The 20,114-nt window shown below is 48.5% G+C and overlaps 1 protein-coding gene across 1 annotated transcript in view; it reads right to left on the reverse strand.

Annotated features, from left to right (window-relative positions):
* The window catches only part of LOC8027486 (BMP and activin membrane-bound inhibitor homolog), a 38,271-nt gene extending 18,643 nt beyond the window's left edge, over positions 1-19,628 (reverse strand). The window contains exon 1 of the mRNA XM_029994950.4: positions 19,162-19,628. Coding sequence (XP_029850810.2) covers positions 19,162-19,270 — 109 coding nt within the window. The 5' untranslated portion in view covers positions 19,271-19,628. The remainder of the gene's footprint in view (positions 1-19,161) is intronic.
* Positions 19,629-20,114: the final 486 nt, after the last annotated feature.

Here is a 20,114-nt window from a genome sequence, read left to right on the forward strand (position 1 = left end):
GGTAGCAGCAGGAGCGGCGGCGGAGCTTTAGCGCTCTTCCTACGCTGACTCAAAAGTGGCCGCGCGCGGCGCTGTTCGCTGCGCGATCGGTAGTGGCTCCTAGCGGACGCAGGGTGGCCGTGAAGGGGATCACACGAGGCGTGCTTGACAAAGGGACCTTAGTATTTCACATCGGCCCATCATTTGCGCGATCTGCACAGCTACGCCGAGAGCGACGACAACGTCAGATCCTCTTTTTACCTGTTTTTCGAAAGTTCTGGTCATAATTTCGACGGGCTTCCCTTCAATTCTTCGCGTATTTTCCGAGGAAAGAAAAAAAAAAAAAAAAGTACATCTCAAGAATTCCGCGAAAACCGAACGGCATTATCGACCCTTTTGAGAAGCAAAAAAATAATAATAATGTTTGAGTCAATGCGGCTTTAGCTTCAGTGGCCCTTTCACGTGTAGTTGAGTTGACCAGCGTCCGTCAAGAGCCGTCAACGCACGGCCATCGCCGCTCTCCATCTTTGCGCGTCCAGCGTCAAAGCGCCCGTTACGCTGCCCCGCTGCACTCAGCGACTCAGTCCCCCTTCCCTGTTCAGTCGCACTGTCACGTAGCGAGGCGAATGGATGCGCCTCGGCCGCCCCTCGGGTCGCGATGGTTATCCGACGAGAAGAGGAGCGAACACTCGGCATTCCTCTCAGCGACGGACAGACGACACCGTCTTCTGCACTTCGTTGCACCTCGCGGTGGACCGCCACGGACCATCCCAGCCAATCCGGCCCTGCGAACGTTGCACGTGGCTACGCGTCCCTCCCGAAAGTCAAGTGACAATGTCACGGTTTTGGATTGGTTCCGACGGCTCGTAGCATTCGCCGCGGTTCGTCGTAAGGTAGAAGCGAAGTACAGCAAAAGAGCCGCCGCCGACCTGCCGCACGTAGCCGCAGGGCCCCTTCTACGCAGCGCCATCCCGTGACGATTATTTAACGAAAAAAGTGGACGCTCGTTATCGGCGGGAAAACTCTCGGAATGCCCGGCCGCTGAAACAACGTCGCCCGGTTGAGTCGACCGCTGGACTGATGGCTTCACATAATGGCACTTCCCATTTTGTTTCTTTGTGTTTGTATACGCTAGGCTGCTTTTCGCAGTCTCTCTTTCTTATTTTTTTTTCGCTCCGGCATGTTTATTATTAGCATTATCATAATTATTTATTACATTCGTCGCGACATAATCGTTGCGGTTATGGAACTAGATTTTTTTTCTCTTACGCTGCTTTCAGGAGAAGGAAAGAAAGGGAGTGATTGTGATAAGCTGAAAGAAATATATTATATCCATTCTGGCGAGAATGCTGAAACCTTTACGAGATCATGAGGGGTTCGTTCTCCATTTCGGCGGAATCCGGTTCTGGCACAGTGATGACACTTCTATTTTTTCCCCCCCTCCTCTTTGGTGTATCTTTACTGCCACCACGTTTTACTAAAATCAGCTAGTAAAACAACCGAAAAAATATATACGCACGTTTTCATGACTATTTTTTTTTTCTATTGCGCTTCGTTGTGACTCACACAGCGATGATTCCATGTCAACTGTATATCGGACTAAAAACCAAGGACCCACGTTCCGCGCAAGACGCGCGAGACATATATGCAAATAAAAAGTGTCGTTCGATGTTGCGTTACTCGATGCCGTCCGATAGATAGCCCTAAAGACCTAATAAAACAGTGCGCAAGACGTCGATACATATTCACGTGAATAATCAGCTGTTTTTCGTTTTTGCTTTTTTGAAGAATAAAGCAGGTTCTCATATTTGGTGAAAGATACTGTCTACGACAAATAACGTTGTTGTTCCTTCTGAGACGCCGATCGCCTGACTTAGTCTGAGTCAACACAATCTGTTTATTACACGCACCTGCGTACATGTCAGGACGCTTCGAAGAAGATAAACTCAAAACAGAAATCCGCCTTTTCTTCCTACGCAAGAAAACTATGGACACTCGTCGAATTCTCCCCCGGTTTGTCTGGTGTGGGCTCCTCCCGGCTACGGTTGGTCCCCCCAGCACTCTACTTTGCACTCTAATGTTTCCGTTTCCGTTTCGAAGAAGCCGCCTGCGCGCGTTACGAAGAAAACCGGGTCCCCACCTCGCCGAAAACCCCGACTTCTAATTCCCCCTCCCCCCCCCCCCCCCCCCCCTCATCACTGACAGACCGAGAAACAAAAATTACCGGGAGGGCGACAATTTGGGCCCGCAACCGGCGCTCCTCGCGCACAACTCGGAACCGGACGATAACAATAAAAAGTAAAACGATGCCTTTCCTCCTAATGCCCTTCTCTATACTTCTCCTCCTCCTTCCGAAGCGAGCCAACACCAACTAGAAGACAAGGCCCGGTGCCATTCCCCCACACACGTCATCACGAGGTGGCCCAAGCAGCGCCGCCTAGCCCAAGTCAGCACCGCCTCCAGTGCGACGCTTGGGGCGGGTCGGGGGTCCACACACCAAGACGTCATGCGCAGGCCTTTGTCTAGAAGGTGGTACTCGGCAAGCACACACGGACGCCCAGCCTGCCCGGAGGCGGTAATTCATACTTTCGAGCATCCAGCCATCCCGTCCGTCCACCAATCCATCCGTCGCTCGCCTTCCATCTGACGCAGTGTCCGCAATTTCAAAATAAAGCATACAAAAAAACAAAAAAAAAAAAAGCGTAGAGGAGAACAAAAAGTGGGCCCTCATCATTCCTGTCCACCAATTTGAATGTCTCCCCGAAAAACACACACACACACACAATCGGAGCTTCCCAAAGGGAGGCAGGCAGGCTTCTAGAAGAAGCTTCCCTGGCACATCGAAAGCGGCGAGGGGGTATCTGTGGGGCAAGAAAGTTCAGGGAACTTAGAAAGAAAGAAAAGAAGGGGGGGGGGGGGGGGGGGAGGAGGGGGGAGAACCTAATGACGGGTCCCGATGACGGACCGGACCATGCACAGAAGAGGAGCCCGGCTTCGCAGAGACAGCAGCAGGCTTTGAAGCCCCCCACCGATTCTTATCGTGCATCCGAGTGTGTGCGTGCGTGAGGGCACAGACGTTCCTGGGAGCCCCCATTTATTTATTTTTCGCCCCGTCATCCTTCTGCTTCGGGTATGGAAAGAGAAGGAGAGAGACACGCGATTCCTCCTCCAGGGGTTATTAGGATAATAACGGAGACCGGTTTTTTCTTACCCGACGGCAGAAGAAAAGAGAAAGGGAGGCCCCCAAAAACCAAACGTCGTGCCTCTGGGATGTTTGGGAGTATATTTTGTTTCTGTCTCTTTTGGGGGGAGCACGCGAGGTTCGGTTGTTGTGTCAGTGTGGTGGCGGCGGTGGTGGTGGTTGGTGATGCGCACGGCGCGGCAGGAGGAACGCTGGCAACGTCCGCAAACTGCTGCTGCTGCCGCTGCTGCCGGACTGTTGTGTGTTGTCGTTGCTTACGTTCGCTCGAACGAACTCCTCTTCCTAAAGCCCAAAAGTTTGGGAGGGATGCCGCCGCCGCGTTGTTCGTCCCGCCCGTGGCCGGTCGTGGCTTTCGCCCTCGCCCACTTCTGCGGTCCCGCGACTGTGAGAGAGAAGAACTTCTTTGCAGCAGCGCGGAATTGTTGCTGTTGAAATTTGGCGGCGCGTTTCTGTAGGTTCAGGTTTCACGCGGGGATTCTTTTTTTTTTTTTTTTTTTTGCTTATTCTTGTTGGTTCGCCTTCGTCCCGCGCACGGATGACGACGTTGCTTTTACTTCCATACATTCTACTTATTCTGAATTACGAGGGATGGAAGGCAAAGAGAGGGGGGGGGGGGGGGGGGCGAAATTGCGTTGCAGCTCGCAAGATGCGATGGACAGCGATGCGAAAGAACCTATTCACATTGTGCTCTCTCTCTCTCTCTCAAGTAATGCGTTGTCTTTTGATATATATATTTTTTGTGGGCGGCGCTAAAGCGCCTCTGGCGAAGCATTCTCGGCGAGTTGTATGCCTACGGAGGCGAGTTGTGCCTGCCAAAGTCGCAGGTTCAGACCAGCTCAGTTACGCGACGCTCACTAATATTGTTGATGACCTGTGAGTCGTACACACCGAATAAAGAGATTCCGTATTTAGTTTTTACCTCACTCCTATAATATTAATATTAATAATAATAACTTTTATTTCCATTCGGTTACGATGGGGGACCCAAGGGAAAAGCTGTAATGTACAGCTTGACGAGTCCTAGGGCCTCTACAATGGTCAACATCAAGCGGAAAAAGATCATACATAGAAACCAGCATACACACTAAAATAAAATAAGGTAAGAATATAAAAAAAAAATAATCATACGCCTAGAGAAACTCAAATATTCAAAACAAAATCGCATACTTTGCCGAAGTCATTCACAAAAAAAAAAATTACAACCTCAAGTCTTTAAATGGTAGACCGTCCAGAGATACAGAGACTATTTAATAAGTGAGGTAGTGTGAAATTTAGCATACGAGAACCATAATTTGTTCGGTGAGTGAGCATAACCTCTGTTTCCGTGCTGCGGGTAGGGTATGGTGGTAAGCTCATCCTCAGCGATGAGAGGTTTTTCAATTAAATCTTAAACCCCCGGGTTTTTTTTGTTTTTTTTTTCACTTGTAAAACTTTTACCTAGTAGGTAGTGATATAATTTATAGATATTAATTATACGATAGTTTATATTACATAAGCAGCAGTATAGAAGTTATGCGGAAATAACGTTACATATGCCTCTCAACATTTTTTTTTCGTAGCAAGGAAAGCTTTTACTATTAATAATTGTTGAAACACCCCAAACAAGATGACAATAAGTTAAATTAGAATAAAATAATAATTCCGAAGCTCACAAGTTAACCTTAATTGGCAAAATAGAATGGTGGAAATGAATGATTCCCATCGCCTCAGCAAGTTTTCGCATAATAGAGTGTACATTTCTATCCCATGTCATGTTCACTTTAAAAACCCCACAGAGTTTGATATTGACTTAAAACGAAAGAAACACACAAGAGGACGAAACAGACGACACAGCTTTCCACTTGTTTCGACAGTTTCGATTGGTGTTGAATTGACGCTGAGGGTTTTAGATACCGCCACAGGCGTACACTTAGGGCGAAAAATCACAGCTTTTGTTTTATCAATATTAAGTTTTAATCAACTACTATCACCGCCCCCCCCCCCTTAAGCCCCAGTTTTTTTATATACTTGATAAGGTCGAATTAGCCATATCAATTAATTCGTCACACCTTCCATCCCAAATCGAAAGTCCCCATTCGCTCGACACTTAACGTTGCGCTTCCACCAATTTCATGTCAGCCCGCAAGTCACGGGGTATTCGGCGAGCAAGTGTTCCAAAATGCGTCCTCGGTCGGCGCATCAGATCGCAAGGAACAGCCTGCCAATCAAAGGGCAACATATACACGACGCGTAGAAAGCGCGCAATGACGAGAGCAGCCAAGCGCGTGCCGTCATTGGTCGAGGTCGGGAGTAAACAAAAAGCACGTGGGCGCGTTTGGGGGGTAAACAAACGCACGAGGTACGCAACGAGCAGACGAACTTTCACTGAAAGATCGAGACACGCAGGGCGCGACTCACTGTCTTTGCGCTTCTTGCTTCGTGATTGATTAATCATCGGCATTCTAATGGGCCAATGCTGCAATCTGAGTGGCAGCGGAACGATAAGGAGATACACGGCGCTGCGTTTCTGAAGCTGCCGGTGACTGCATGCGGAGCGCAACTTTCGTCTGCTTCTTGCGTAGGAGTGCCGGTGACGTCAGAACAACGCCGAGCTCTGATTGGCTGGGATTAAAAGGATGGTGGGTAGACCTCGATGCTAGGTGCCTCGAGGTCTACCAACTATTTTTTTTTCTTTCTATCAGCCAATAAGAGTTAGGCGTTCTGACGTCAGCGCAAACCTTGTGAAAGCAGCAGACGAACTCGCGTTTCGCATAGCAGGCACAAACACAGTCGCACGGAATAAAAAACGCAGGGTTAACGACGCGTTTCGTATGCACTCGATCGATTGGTCGAACATTGCCTGAGAGTTCTTAAGGTTTCGCAAAATCAGTCGAATCTCTAGGTTCGACAGAAGTTCGCGACCTACCTCGTTGGTAGCACTGGCTCTATATACTGGGCGACGGCGTCCGAGAAAGCACAGGAGAGGGAAACGTATATACAAAACAAGACTGCGAGGCCCTGGAAGACGTACGGGCGTGCCCCTTTACAGAGTTGGCGGGGCTGGTTCAACCGCATAGCTCCGATTCGTATCGGTCTTTGCCGCATAAGTTGGGACTGGTTACAAAGAAAATGACGGGTGATTAGCTGCGTCGGCAGAGCGCCAAGGTGACCATACTCCCAAGCGCGAGACAAGTTAAAAAATGTTAGATAAGCATTTAGAGCACTTTTTTTCCTCCGAATTTGTGCTACTAGATATCAAATCGGGCTTAAAACAACTAATTTTAATATAACTATAAAAAAAAAAAAGATGTGAACACAGCCAAAGCCGTCAGATACAATTCGTTGAGATACACGAGAAAACATTCCTTTGAACGATCAAAGTCAAATTTGGGTTGTTGTTTTTTTTTACGTGCCAAACCAACGAAGGGCATCTGGTACGAATCAGTGGAGGACTGAGGAATAATTTAAAAGTGCAACTTAATCTTGATCACAGGGCGCTACCTCTGGCAATAAGGGTGGCTGACCCTTCGAAAAACAATAAAAAAAAAGGAGCCCCATAACACCAAAACACTCTCTGCCTCGCAATCAGTTGCAAACGAGGCTCATAATCCCCAGATATTATGTTCTCGCCACAGGCAGTATTCTCTTTCAAATCACAATATCGATATATACTTGGTTATTCCCTAGTACAATATGGTACGCACCTTTTTTTCCCCTCTTTTCTCTTGTCTGTCTTCCTATTTTTGAAAGCTATTTTGCCTGTATATCTGTGAACGCTATCTCTTCAATATGCAGGATTTATGTTGCGTTGTTTCTCTCTCTCTCTCTCTCTCTCTCTTCGTATTTTTTTTTTTTTTTTGTGCGTGTTTATGCACTTATTTTTGCGGAAGAATATGTAACGGGAAGCTAAACGAACGTCATATATAAAATAATACTCAACTGGTCCTGACAAGAATAAAATCTACGAAAAAGAAATGGAGGCTCAACATATCCTCAGGAGGAAGAGGAACGGCCGGTCGGTCCCTAAATTCGTCTGCAGTCAGAATAAAAAGTAGGTAAACGGCTACACTGTCCTTGTGCCGTCGGCCCCGCTTCGCCGGCTGCTTCTTTGCACTTCGTGTTCGGGGTCAGTTTATTTCTTGTACCAAAATTAGCGCTAAGCGGGCGGTTGGGATCTCCGCACAGCTGATGCATGGCCCTAGGTCTGCCCCCCCCCCCCTCCCCCCCCCCCCCCCAACCCGGCGCCGTTATATTCCGTTCACCCTTTAGCTGACAGTGCAGTGGGAGCTATACGCACTGACAGAGCCAATCAACGGCCTCCTTTTTATCACCTGACCCCTCTCTCTTTGCGAGAGGGTATGGGCGGAAGAGCGTGATCACGTGGCTAAAGATAGGCATATGACTGGTCCAAAGAGCACGTAGCCTCTGCCGCACTGTCGGCTCAATGGCGAACGGAGTGTGGGGAGTATTCACTGGCGGCCATAGCTGTGTGCGCGACTACGTCGCGTGCTGACGGCGAGCTGGGAATGGAGAGGTCCCGGGTTCGATACCCGGACCAGGCAGATTTTTTCGGTCGCGCACCAGTCACCTAGCTACATGTGTTTGGAGATTTGTGTTTGTCCTTTTGGTCCCTCTTGTTCCCATTCCCCAGGGATTAGTTTCGCCATTGTTGTCCAGCTCGCTTGCACCCTTGCATTTAATTCCAGCATAATCATAAGCTTCCACAGTTCTTTTGCAACGTGCATTCCGCACCATCAAGATTGCCGGTCTTAGCGGGCTATTTATGTGAGCTCGTTCCGAGCATGCGCTCAAAACATCGCCCTCAAATATGGCGTCCAAAGAGTACGGCCATCCAGCGCTTATCACTCACGCAAGAAATGCTGAGCCACCGGGGTGTGATCGCACGCGCGGCGTCTGATAGTCTGCAGAATAGGGTTACTACGCATGCGCACAACGCGTGCCACAGCCCAGAAGACGAAGGTGGCAACGCGCAGAAGAGGCCTCGAGCACCTCGTGCGTTTGGTTACTCTTCAAATTCGTACACGTGCTTTTATTTCACCCCGAGGAGACTCACTAAATTAGAAGATACGCTTAGAGTATCGGCACTCTGTTCCCCGATATTGTTGTGGGCGCCGCAATCTTGGTGCTTAGTGCGGAGCGGACGCAAATGCCGATCGTCAGAATTCAAAAGTGCGACTTCCTCAGCATTAGAGTCAGTGTTGGAAAGCTCGTGTTATATCGCTTTGCTTTGGCGCGAACTGCTTCAACATTTGTGAGGACGGAAAATCGTTTCCTGTGATTTCAGATAAACCTCCAGATACCTGGCAAATACGGCTTTAAGCCCCGAGATGGGTAAGAGCCGTTACTCTGAAGCGTAGCTTATTTAGTGGCTCTCACCCCGACCTCAACCAATGGCGGCGCGTGCTTGACTGACTGCCTCGAGATCGCGCGTTCCCTGCGCTTTCTCTGTGTTTCACTTGGATCGGCGTCCTCGCGCTTCGATGTGCCAAACGCGCATACTGGAACATACTTGCTCGCCGTATACAGCGGTGTTCACTGGACGCCATGTTTCAGGTAACTGCTCACAGCGCAAGCTCGGGATGCAGTTCTTATTTACGGTCACCCAAAGAAGACAATCTTGATGGTGTGCAATGTGGGTGTTGGAAGCGATGTGGAAGCTTGCCGTCAACGCGTGCTCAGCAGCAGCGAGCTCAGCTATGGCCGCTAGGGAATACTAGTGTGCCTCCATGTGCGCTCTGCTTAGGGTGGAGACATCTCGCCATTTTGTCCCACACGTTTATCTTTCTTTTTTGTACAGAAGCGCGTGAAAGAGCGTGTCCCTGCATGCGTTTGTGGCGCTGACTGTGCTATGGCGACATTTTGTGTTCGTCGATTTCTTTGTATTTTCCCCGTGAGCGCGTGCTGTCGGCATCGGGTACTACAAAGGATGGCATCACCCTAAACAGAAGAACATCGAGGCACCCTAGGGAATACTAGACATTGAGGCACCCTAGGGAATACCACCCATTAGAATGGTCTACAGAGAGTGCCTTTATTCGTATAGCCTTCCATCGTCGTTTCCCGTATCCAGGTCGACAACGGCCGGCGAAGTCGAGCGCAGCCAGAAGAGGCGACAATTAACGACCTGTCGGTCTTCTCGCCGTGTATGCGGGTGGTTGACCGTGTGTAGCTGCCGAGCGAGCGACGCGGGCGCCCGGAGCCGGCACGCGCGTCCCCGCAACGTCACGATGAGACCAAAAAAAAAAACGACGAGATTCCGTGCATGCTTCTTACAACCACGAGAAAATGGCAACGCGAGAGTCCATGCAATCGCCGATTTTTGCGACGTTTCTCAGAAGCGGGCCGTCAAAACTACAGCCTAGGCCTCGTAAGCAAATTAGATTCCGCGTTGTGTGCGTGCGTGCGTGCGTGCGTGCGTGCGTGTGTGTGCGTGCGCGCGCGCGCGCGTGTGTGTGTGTGTGTGTGTGTGTGTGTGTGTGTGTGTGTGTGTGTGTGTGTGTGTGTGTGTGTGTGTGTGTGTGTGTGTGTGTGTGTTCGTTCATATTGGGGGTGTCTTTGCAGAATTTACTTAACTCAAAATGGTGTTTTATCAGCCAAATTCCATTAAAAAAAAACTGTTACAAAGAATTGTAACGAAGAACCGTCGCGTCAATCTCTCCGCTGAATTGTTTAGCGGAGAAATTAACGGTGACATGACCTCGTCATGTTACCCAAAGTCACGCGACGTCGATTTCTGCGAGGCGGTAGTTGGCGCATACACTGTACTCTCCCCGGTCTTCGTTAGCGGGAAGAAGCATGCGTAATTTCTTCACAGAGACTCGGTATTTTTCAGTCAATTTTCGGAAGCATTAGATTAAACGGTCGTGTTCTGGAACTCAGAACGCACGACATAACAAAAGAATAAAATACTTCTATTTTCGTCTTTCTTTTTTTCCGCCTCGTCTTTTGCAAATGTTTAGTTTCCCAAACTTCCTGACGCTTCTCGGGCTAACTTATTTCCCCGACAATTCCGGATATTCCCCCTCCTATTGCTAGATCATCCCGAACAATGATAATGATACCAGAAACTAATTTCACTTCCTTACTTCCTGCCCCGGCAGGTTGTTGATGGCGCGCCAGGCGTCCATGCGTGGCGCCGGTCGTGACGTCACGGCAAACTTCCCCGACTGGCCGCCAGGCTAATTGGAGGTGGTCTTCCGCGCGGAGGAAACACAGCAGCGAGGGACCGAAGAGCCACCGACGTCTAGACTGAGACGGGCGGGATTCCCCGTGTCCGTTCCCCCGAAGAAGAACACCGTGTGTGGGTGTCAGTATTTCAAGCTTTCTGTCTTTCCCGTAATAAAGCCAAGCAATACGCTGAAATCGTGAATGGACCCAATTAATCCGCAGTGGAGCTATGGACAAACACGAACGTTTTATCACCATCCCGAGAACAGTCAAATACTTAGTTATAGTTTGAACCCCCATCGTCTTCTACTCGGTAATTTTTTTTTTGTTGTTGTTGTGTACGCGGACAACGCACGGACATACACAAACACGTACGTGTAATGGAGTTCCCTAGCGTACGTAAACTTTAATTTCTGCTAACGGTCCTCAGTTTGCGTGTGACGTCACGAACAGATGCAACTTCAAGGACAAAGGTAATTGTCGTTTTACCACAAACAAAGCATATCACTAATAAAAAAACAATTTTAATTTTTTTAACATAAAACAAAAAGCCGCATTCTCCCTCTCTTTTTAATTCCGCAAAGTTCTCACAAACTTACAAACTATACTTCATTTCAGCTTCGGTCCGAGCGCGGCCGATGTTATTATCCGAAGGGCCAATGAAACACCGCAAAAAGCGCAGCGTCATGGCCTGCTCTCTGCGCTTGATAAGACTAAAGTCACTGGATCCTGGGAAAGTAGCGCCAAGCTCCCCGTGTGGTCGCCATCTTGGTCCGTGAAATTAGCGATTTCTTCTTGACCCCTCGTTCTTGGTGAGCCGATCTAGATTCGCTGGTGACGAGTAGCTTTATGGAGTGTTTTTTTGTATACTGAGATAATGCTAACCACACACCGGCGAAACAAGCGTACACCTTCGTACCACCACCAGATGTTGTGTCGGTGCTTAGAGGCACTGAAAAATAAGTTTACTGTATTGAAATACGCAAGAACAACAATACAATTGTAAGAGATCCATTGAGATGGGCATGAATAATAAGTTGATTGCATACAGAGTGCCAAAGACCCTTATATTGGCGAGGAACGCCTCCAGTACGATGATGCTCCATGGTAATCTTGGCGCGACTGGTTTAGAACGACCCTCCGGTAGCTTCGAAGATTTAAATGGACCAAGATGGCGATTTCCATGGCAACATAGACCGATTAGCCAATCGCCTTGCTAGGTTTGGGTCGTTTGTATGTTAGTATCCGTTTGTGTACGGCTAGCAGGTAGGGAAGGCAATGGCGCTACTTTCCCAGGATCCAGTGACTTTAGATAAGACTAGGCGGCGGAGGAGCACGCACAGAGAGACGGCGAATACCGGCTGGTCCTATCAACTGCAGAGAGCACGCCATGACGTTGTGCCTCTTTCGCTGTTTGATTGGCCCTTCGGTTCATAACATCGGCCGCGCTCGGACCGAAGCTGAAACGGAGTATATAAGAGCATCAGTGCAAACCCACACTGTGCGTAAAACAATGGCATGGGACAAGAAAGAAGAACAAAGATTACAGAAAAAAAAGCTGAATTGTAAAATTCGTCCCGTTTAGCTGCTTTCTACAACAGACGAGAAGGAAAGAAAAAAGAAACAAAGTTATTAAAAAAAACCTTATGTCTACAACATCAAGAGGTCCCACGGATTGCACGAGCTGCAGTGAATATTATTACGCGATCACTCGGCAAAACGGAAGACTCGTTCCACACACCCAAACAGTCCTTTCCAGCGCTTCTCACCCGGGCGAAAAATGCCGAGTCACTGGGCTGCGGACGTATGCGCAGCGTCCGATATACCGCACAGCAGAGCAACAGCGCATGCTCAGAAGGCGTTGCACAGCCCAGCAGACAAAGATGGCAGCGCGCAGAAGGCGATTTTGGAAAGGTCCATAATCTGCCGTTTAAAGGCCCTGCCCCACGGGCGCAGTACGAGAGAACTTTTCATGGGGAGGAAAGCGCGCGCGACCCTTTCAATCGCCACCAACCCGCTAAATCCAAAACTACAGATGAAAAAAAAAAAAGATATTAATAACAGCTGTGATATTAGGAGCCCAAAACCCTGGAATCAACAAAAGCTCTGTTTCGACCGAGCGTGTCAGTCAAATCGACTCACTAATCTCTGTAGAAAGAGAAGGGTTTTGGTCACTGACCTCAAGCAAACCAGAGCTGTACATACCACGATAGAGACGCCACGCTCTCAGCGGCTAGAGTCCGAGGGTCAAGAGAGTCGAACAAATCGCACGCATCCAATTTCCTTCCGCAATCAATACGATGAACAACGAAGCGAACAAAGCTTCCCTATGAAAAAAAAAAAAAAAAAGAAAAGAAATACAGGGAAAATACAAGTGTATACCGACGACACCTCACATAAACACGGAGGCCGAGCCCTTTTCCGAACTTCCTATAGGATTCCTTGGAAAAACAAATGATGTTTTTGAAGTTCTCCAACGCAGATGGGCCCAATGTCTCGCGGCCTATGAGACCGAAACGACCATTCGAGAGCCTAGCCAGACATAAACATTCGAAAGATGAGCGAGAGCGCACAGCAGGCGTGCTGGTGAAGCGCAAACACAACTAAAACTTGAAGCCCAGAAAAGGACGGCGTGTGCGTGTGTGAATTTTTTTTTCTACGTGGGTTCTTCTTCCTGTCCCCTTCCTTCCCTTCCTTCCTCCCCCCCCCCCCCCCTTTTTTTTCAGGTTTTAGTTGTGCGTTTGATAAACAGTCACTCCCCGCATTAGCGTGTGAGCCTAAGCCCAGCAGCGGAGGCTCCTATGTTTTATTTCGGTTTACTCCGCGTTATAATGTACTAGATTTCGGTCTTCGGTCACAAACAGTGCTATTTCCGTAAAAAAAACATTGTGTTTTGTTGTGTGCCTATCGTGAGTTACTACGTAACAATGTGCAGGGAGGCGAACACACGTGAATAAATTTACACTAACCCACATGCACACGCGCACTCAATCACACGTGAACGTACACGACAACCCGTGCACAGGAAGATAAACACATAAGCACACACACACACGTGCGTGCACATACGTTGCGTACGTCGCAACAAAATGTGGTGACGTCTTCGCTGTCCACCGTTCCCAAGTTCACGCCACGCCGAAGTGTCGAATCACCGAGATGTACGCGGCACTAACGATCAAAACTGCAAGATGACGAAGAGAGGAACGAATGGCTGATGTTTTCTCCTCTTCTATCCCCCCGTGGGCTAGAATGGAAGGCGTGGCGATCGCTCGCTTCTCCCAGCGGCCGAGCGCGGTCTCACTCTTCGTACCCGACCTGTTCCTATCACTGTGCTACCATCGGTAAGCAACAGCAGCAGCGCGGCGATGGCGATGACAAGTTAATTCTTTGGAAATTAGGTTCGAAATATAACGAAGCAATAATATATATATATATAAAACCGCGTACAGAATATGTACCGCTCTGTAGACTCGCATCACGTGACGCGACTTCAGAATATCACGTGACATCACGACCTTACAGCTTGACGTCACATCACGTGACCACGTCGCGTGGCGTCACAACATGCGACGTCACGTTCCCCGCAAAATTTAGCGGGGAAATCGGTGCCACGTGACCGGACATGACGTGACATGAGGTCACGTGACATCTCGTTTCATGACCATGTGTTGTGACGACATGAAATCACGTAAAAGCCAGACTTTGCACCGTGACGTCAACTTCACCGCGAACTTTAGCACGTAAATTAATAAAAAGTACGCTCTTTTTTTTAGAATGCTTAGTATCTCCTAAACAAATTTGAACGGTTTTAGGACATTGAGAATAAAGGTCGCGCTCGTAATTTATCTAGCGAACGACCCCCAAGTCAACCAGGCTTCGCGGCCTGGCATTTCTGTCGCTTCGGCAGCAGGCGCACTCTTTACGTGGGCGACCAACGTAGCCACATCGCCACGAAATTAAGGCTATCTCTCCGAAGCAGCAGCAGCCGACGCGGCCGTGAATGTTTTATAAACGGTCGCAGATCTCCGTGTGACCTCGTGTGTCTGTGTGTATTTAGGGGGGGGGGGGGGGGGGGGGGTCAAAACACGCAGAACGTAAAAACAAAATTTGTATCGTTTCTCTTGGCAGGCGTCCACGGTGCGGACAGGCGGGCGAGACGATATATGCCAACGAGGTGGACATGCCGCCGAGAGCGAGAGACAGGACATGTGCCAGGCGCACCTGGCCCCCGCGACACTCGGGTCAGCAGGTAGTAGTGGGTCCCGCCGGGACCGACCAGCGATGGCGACTCGCGTACTTGCGACATCGCAAGCCGGAAGCGTGCGGAACGCATTCGAAGTAGCGCCGCTAATTTGTAATGCTGTTACAAATACAAAATAAAAACAAAAAATCCTTGTTTTTTTTTGGAAGGGGGAGGGGGAAAAAAGTTCACTTTATATATATATATTTTTTTTTTTAAAGAAACAAATTATGCATTGCTTAACACTCATTCTCCGTCCAAATTTCATTCATTTCATTTCCTTGAAATGAATGAAATATAGCACCAGTTGTCCCAACCAGATGTCAAAGTTTCGGAATCATACGTTATATTGTTAAAAAGTTATAAGTAATTTCCAAAAAGATTTTCAATGGGAAAATAGCCACCGACTGAGCCCTGGAATTTTAAGAAAAACACTTGTAATGTTTAAGTAAGATAACCGTCAATTCAGAAAATTTTGGAGTTTGGTTTGGAGGCCTAGCGCTGCATTTGGGTGGAGGATAAGCGTTCGGTGACGTAACCCTTATTTAAAAATATATATATGGGGTGTGTTTTTTTTTTTTTTTTTTTTTTTTAAGCTTAACGGAATTTTTAAAAAGAAACCATGAAAGCTAGGTTAATGCGGTCTGCGCAGGTGAGTTATACGGCCAGGGGGACATAGTATGAGGGGCTCATTGTAACGATCAGTCGACTAATTAGTTAAAACTCATTAATTAACTTTTTAATTAATGAAAATAGACAGATAGTTCCAATTAGAAACTAGCTCAGCGTCATCAAAAACCACTAAATCAGTAATTTTAAGAAAGACTTTGAGCGCGTGAGAAGCGTAATAGCGCACTAAAGTTACCGCTCGTGGAGCAGGTACAAGGCTGGGGCTAGATAAGAGACGGAAAAATTGCGCGGGAGCCTTATCGCAACCCCTAGCTTGTACGTGCTCCACAAGTGCTAACTTTAGTGCACTACTACGCTTCTCACGCGCTCCAAGTCTTTCTGAAAATTACTGATTTAGGGGTTTTCGATGACGCCCAGCAAGCTTCCAATTGAAACTATATGTCTATTTTCATTAATTAAAAAGTTCATTAACGAATTTTAACTAATTAGCCGACTGATCGTTACGATTAGCTTCCTATAATATGTACCCCTGGCCGTATAACTCACCTGCGCAGACCGCATTAATCTAGCTTTCATGGTTTCTGAAAAAAAAATTCTGTTAAGCTTAAAAAAAAAGACACCCTGTATATATATACATATATATATATATATAACTGAGAAGAAAAGAAAACCCTCGGTGAAAACAGCAACAACGGACGGTTCGAAGCATTGTTGGTGTTTTAAAGTATTTAGTTAGTCGACGTTTCGGCCTGAGACAGGCAATCCATCTATATATAGCACGGCTGCTCATAATTTTTCTCAGCATAACGGTGTTACGGGTGTACTCATATAATTTAATAAAGATGTTTCGAAAACACCAATGTAATGTCTGTTTCGTCGCCTTTTTTTTTTTTTTTTCAAAACGCGTGTTTGCGAATTGGACTAAGAATGCAGCTGATCATAGTGATAGACAATGACTGCGGCCCTTCATTTCATATAGTACACTCATATCTCGCTGATATGGAAACATCCAACCACCGCCCCCCCCCCCCCCCCCCCCCACGACCAATAAAAAAACAATTGTCTATATTATTAGTTTTTTTGTTGCTGTTGTGTTGTTTTTTTTGTTGTTTTTTTTTGTATGGTGATATTTTACACTGTCTAGTGATAGTTAGGGAGAGAACATTGGTCTTAAAAGGACGGGAGGAATCATATGTTGATCTTTTTAGACTTAGGCTAGGTGGCGCAAGCTACCGCCCGTTACAAAGGGTATAGCCATTAACATCCATCCATCCATGGGTCGTTTATAATAACGAGACAAAAATGCATGTATTTGTCCCAATTCGTCCCCAAATATTGTCTTTATAGCCAGGTATCCATATTAACGGGGTCCATATCAACGAGACATATGACTGTGACGTGCTTCTTTTTTGTCGAGCAACTGATCGATCGAAGGCATTGTTTACTGCCGTCAGATGAACCTTGACGAGAATAAAGCTTAGAGAGGACAAATTCCTTGTGCACCGTTAATAAACATCGCTCGATCACTAATATACCTGAAACACCGAGGCTATAGAATGGCCAACGAACCGCGGCATTACCGGTTTGCATCACCAATAAAGGTGTCTGCTTGTGTCAGGTCTGCCGGTCTCAGGTATCTGCCTGTCTCAGGTCTGCCCTGCTTGTATCGCTACGAACCCGCGCCGAGAGACGCCTCGGCCAACACCACCTAGAATAGCCAAATCATGGGAACGGCCTCCTCCACGTGACGTCATCACACTCTGAGGCTTTGACTGGACACAAGGCCCGGCGGAACGCTGCAGCAGCACTCATGCCCAATCTATGTCTGCGCTCGATCTTACTGTGATGACGTCGAAACGCTAGTGCTTTGATTATTCTACACTCGGGGTCAACTATTTTGTGCTACGTAGTCAACGCCAGCGTAGCTTCCACGGTGCTCCAACTCTGCCAAAGTTGCTTGCCCCAGCGCGTGCGAATGAGACGCAGAGCGAAGTCACACGTACTCTTGCAAAAGCTGCAGCCCTTTGGAAGCTCCGCATAGCCTTGACAATGTAGCAGAACATATTTCACGCCAAGTATAGGCGACGCAACCTAAAAACGTGCACTTAGAAAAAAAAAACGAAAAAAAAAAAACGAACGGGTGTTAATTTAGATAAGGTGTCATATCTGTTGAAAAAATAATGTTGGGTGCTCAAATGGTGGCAAAGCACTGGCCGAGGGCCCACAAGGTTGCGCGCTCATGAAAGGTTTTTTTCAGATGGTTGCTGTACGGGCGTGACATACGCAGAGTTTGCGATGTCATGTTCCTAACAATACGTTCGTACACAAGTACAGGTTCTTCCGAAGTGCATGCGCGTGGCACTGCTGCAATTTTGGAAGCAATGCAGCCTGCATTGCTTCCAAATTTGATTCGGCAGGCACCGCGGCGGCAACTCGACCTTACAAATGATGCATCTAACCGGAGACAGCCAACAAAAGACCAAAAGCTATCTGACACACCGGCGCCGCTCGTTTTGACGCTTGCATATAAACAGGAAGCAGACAGCCTTCCAGGCGCCCCGGAAGCTGGTTCGTGCGAGTTGTCGTACAGGATGAGGCTGTTGCGTACGCCGACTTCTTCGGCGACACGTTTTTTTTAATTCTAAGCGTGACCTATTCATCATCCTACTAACATGTTGAGTAGGATGATGATGTAAAAGCAGATCACCATACTTTTAGCAGTATGGTGATCTGCTTTCACCATACTTACATGGTGAATAAAGCTGCTGCTACTATTATTATTATCATTATTACTACCCCTCTGACTGCAAGTTCCGTTCCGTACGCATAGCTTACAGTAACGTCAGAGCGGCCGTCGTGATTCGTGTAGCAGCTTTCAGCTGCACGCGTACTTTTAACAGCGTAAACATCGCATCACACACACACATATATATATATATATATATATATATATATATATATATATATATATATATATATATTCTCTCTTCAAGAACAAGTGGGAATGACCCTTGCTACGGAGCGATGCCGTCACGGCCAAGAGTATACGTTCAATCAGCTCTCGAGGCTTACATGGATCGTCTTTGAGACAATTTATGCGAAACATAACTGCATCTTAATCAAATTCTCGCGCAAATGTAAAACACGAGTAGGTGCCTGCGCCTGACGCGCGCTTTATATATTTTTTTCTTCTTTCTCCTACGCTTATACTCGGCTCTTATCACCGACAGGAAACATACTATCAGCAGCGACGTCTGGGCGCGTGATTTCTGATGCACACGTTTCAACATGTTTTCGCGACGCTGAAGCTCACCGCCACGACGCATACAAGCACGCCGTCAAGCGGGCACAGACAGTGAGTGGCGCCGCACCGTCGCGTGAAAAAGGATCGTCGTGCTAAGTTCGCCAGACCGAAACCAGCCGCCTGTAGGATGATGGTTACTCCCGCAGGGGGTGGGGCGCGTTGACGCGATCTCGTCGTCGAAAACAGCTAACCCCCTCCGAACGTCCGTCAAAAACAAAAAAGTGGCGTCTTTACACAAGGAGACAGTCTGCCGTTGTTTGTTTTGCGCTCTGGCGGCAGACGACAGATGTTGTTGGCGACCGCTTCAATCGTGAAACCCTTTGAACACACACCGGAGACTCACAGTCGGAACCCCGCAGCTGCGGAACCATTCTATCTGTCCGCTCTGAAACAAATGGAGTCGTCTATCTTTTACGTCTTTCTTTTTTTCCCCAACTCCTTTCAAAAGAAGACGGCTTGGTTTTTCTTTCTGTTTCAGCCGTGACGCAACCCGCGGTGCGAGCGTATCTACTTCGAAACGTGCGTCGAGTCGTGTTTCGCGGACACGTTGGATAGACCTAGCAGGCAATTCGACATTCGATCGCCCAGCCGGGATCGTGCAGGCTCATAAGTAGGGCAGGATGTAACGTGTAACATTACCTTCCACAAGGACGACGCACAGGATCAAGCCGCAGATCCAGAAACAGCAGACAGCCCTGACGAAACTGGTTGCCGCCGTCGCTACGCTCACAACACCGGGCGCTGCCATCTTGGATTCCTGGGGAGACAGCCCGCAGCACGAGGAGCAGACGACAGGCTCAGCAAGCAGTTGCCCCGCGCTCCCTTATCCACCAACAGCACGAGTTGTCGTCGTCGTTGTCGTTTCACCGTTCACGGCACCGCGCACGAAGAAACATTGCCGCGCGTCTCGGAGCAGTTTGCAGCGACAACTGACGTCCCGGAACGCCGAAAAAGTAGGGCGATTTCCGCGGCCACAGCACCCGGAAAACCCGACGGCCTCCGAAGTCCGACCGCACGACCGGTCTGTGCAGTCTGCGAGCGAGGAGCAGACGACGGAGCGGCGCCAGCAGGCGCCCTTTTTTTTCGCTCCCCTGCCGCCAGCAGCCGACAGGCACACACCGGTCGCTCGCTCCTGATTGGTCCGCGGGGGCCCAGGAACGCGCTCTCCCATTGGCCCAGGCTCTCCGCAAAGGGTCATTAGGGTCCCCTAATTGTAGGCATTATCTTTTCCCTGCTTTCTTATGATTATTTCGCGTCCCTTCCGCAGCTGCGCTCAGCGTCCGCAGCGCGGCGCTTTATCAATGGCAGCCCCGAGAGTGCCACCGGCGCCGCCGCCGATAGAGTGAGTGCAGAGGCCTCGCTTCGGCAATTTGGAGGGCCGCTGCCTTCGGCGGCGGGACCGGCCCCGGACGACGGCTGCCGTAGTGCGTGCGGAGGCCTGTTGCGTGTTTCGGACGATTCTTTCGACCCCCCCTCTCCTCCCTCGAAATTCTACAGGTCGGAGAAAGACGGACAGGCCCGTGTTCGTGCGTGCGTGCATAATGGCGCGTAGTTATCGCGAAAAAAGTTTCTACTTTTGCGTCGAACCAGCC

Source organism: Ixodes scapularis, unplaced genomic scaffold (assembly GCF_016920785.2).
Source record: "Ixodes scapularis isolate PalLabHiFi unplaced genomic scaffold, ASM1692078v2 PGA_scaffold5__190_contigs__length_132052651, whole genome shotgun sequence".
NCBI lineage: Eukaryota > Metazoa > Arthropoda > Arachnida > Ixodida > Ixodidae > Ixodes > Ixodes scapularis.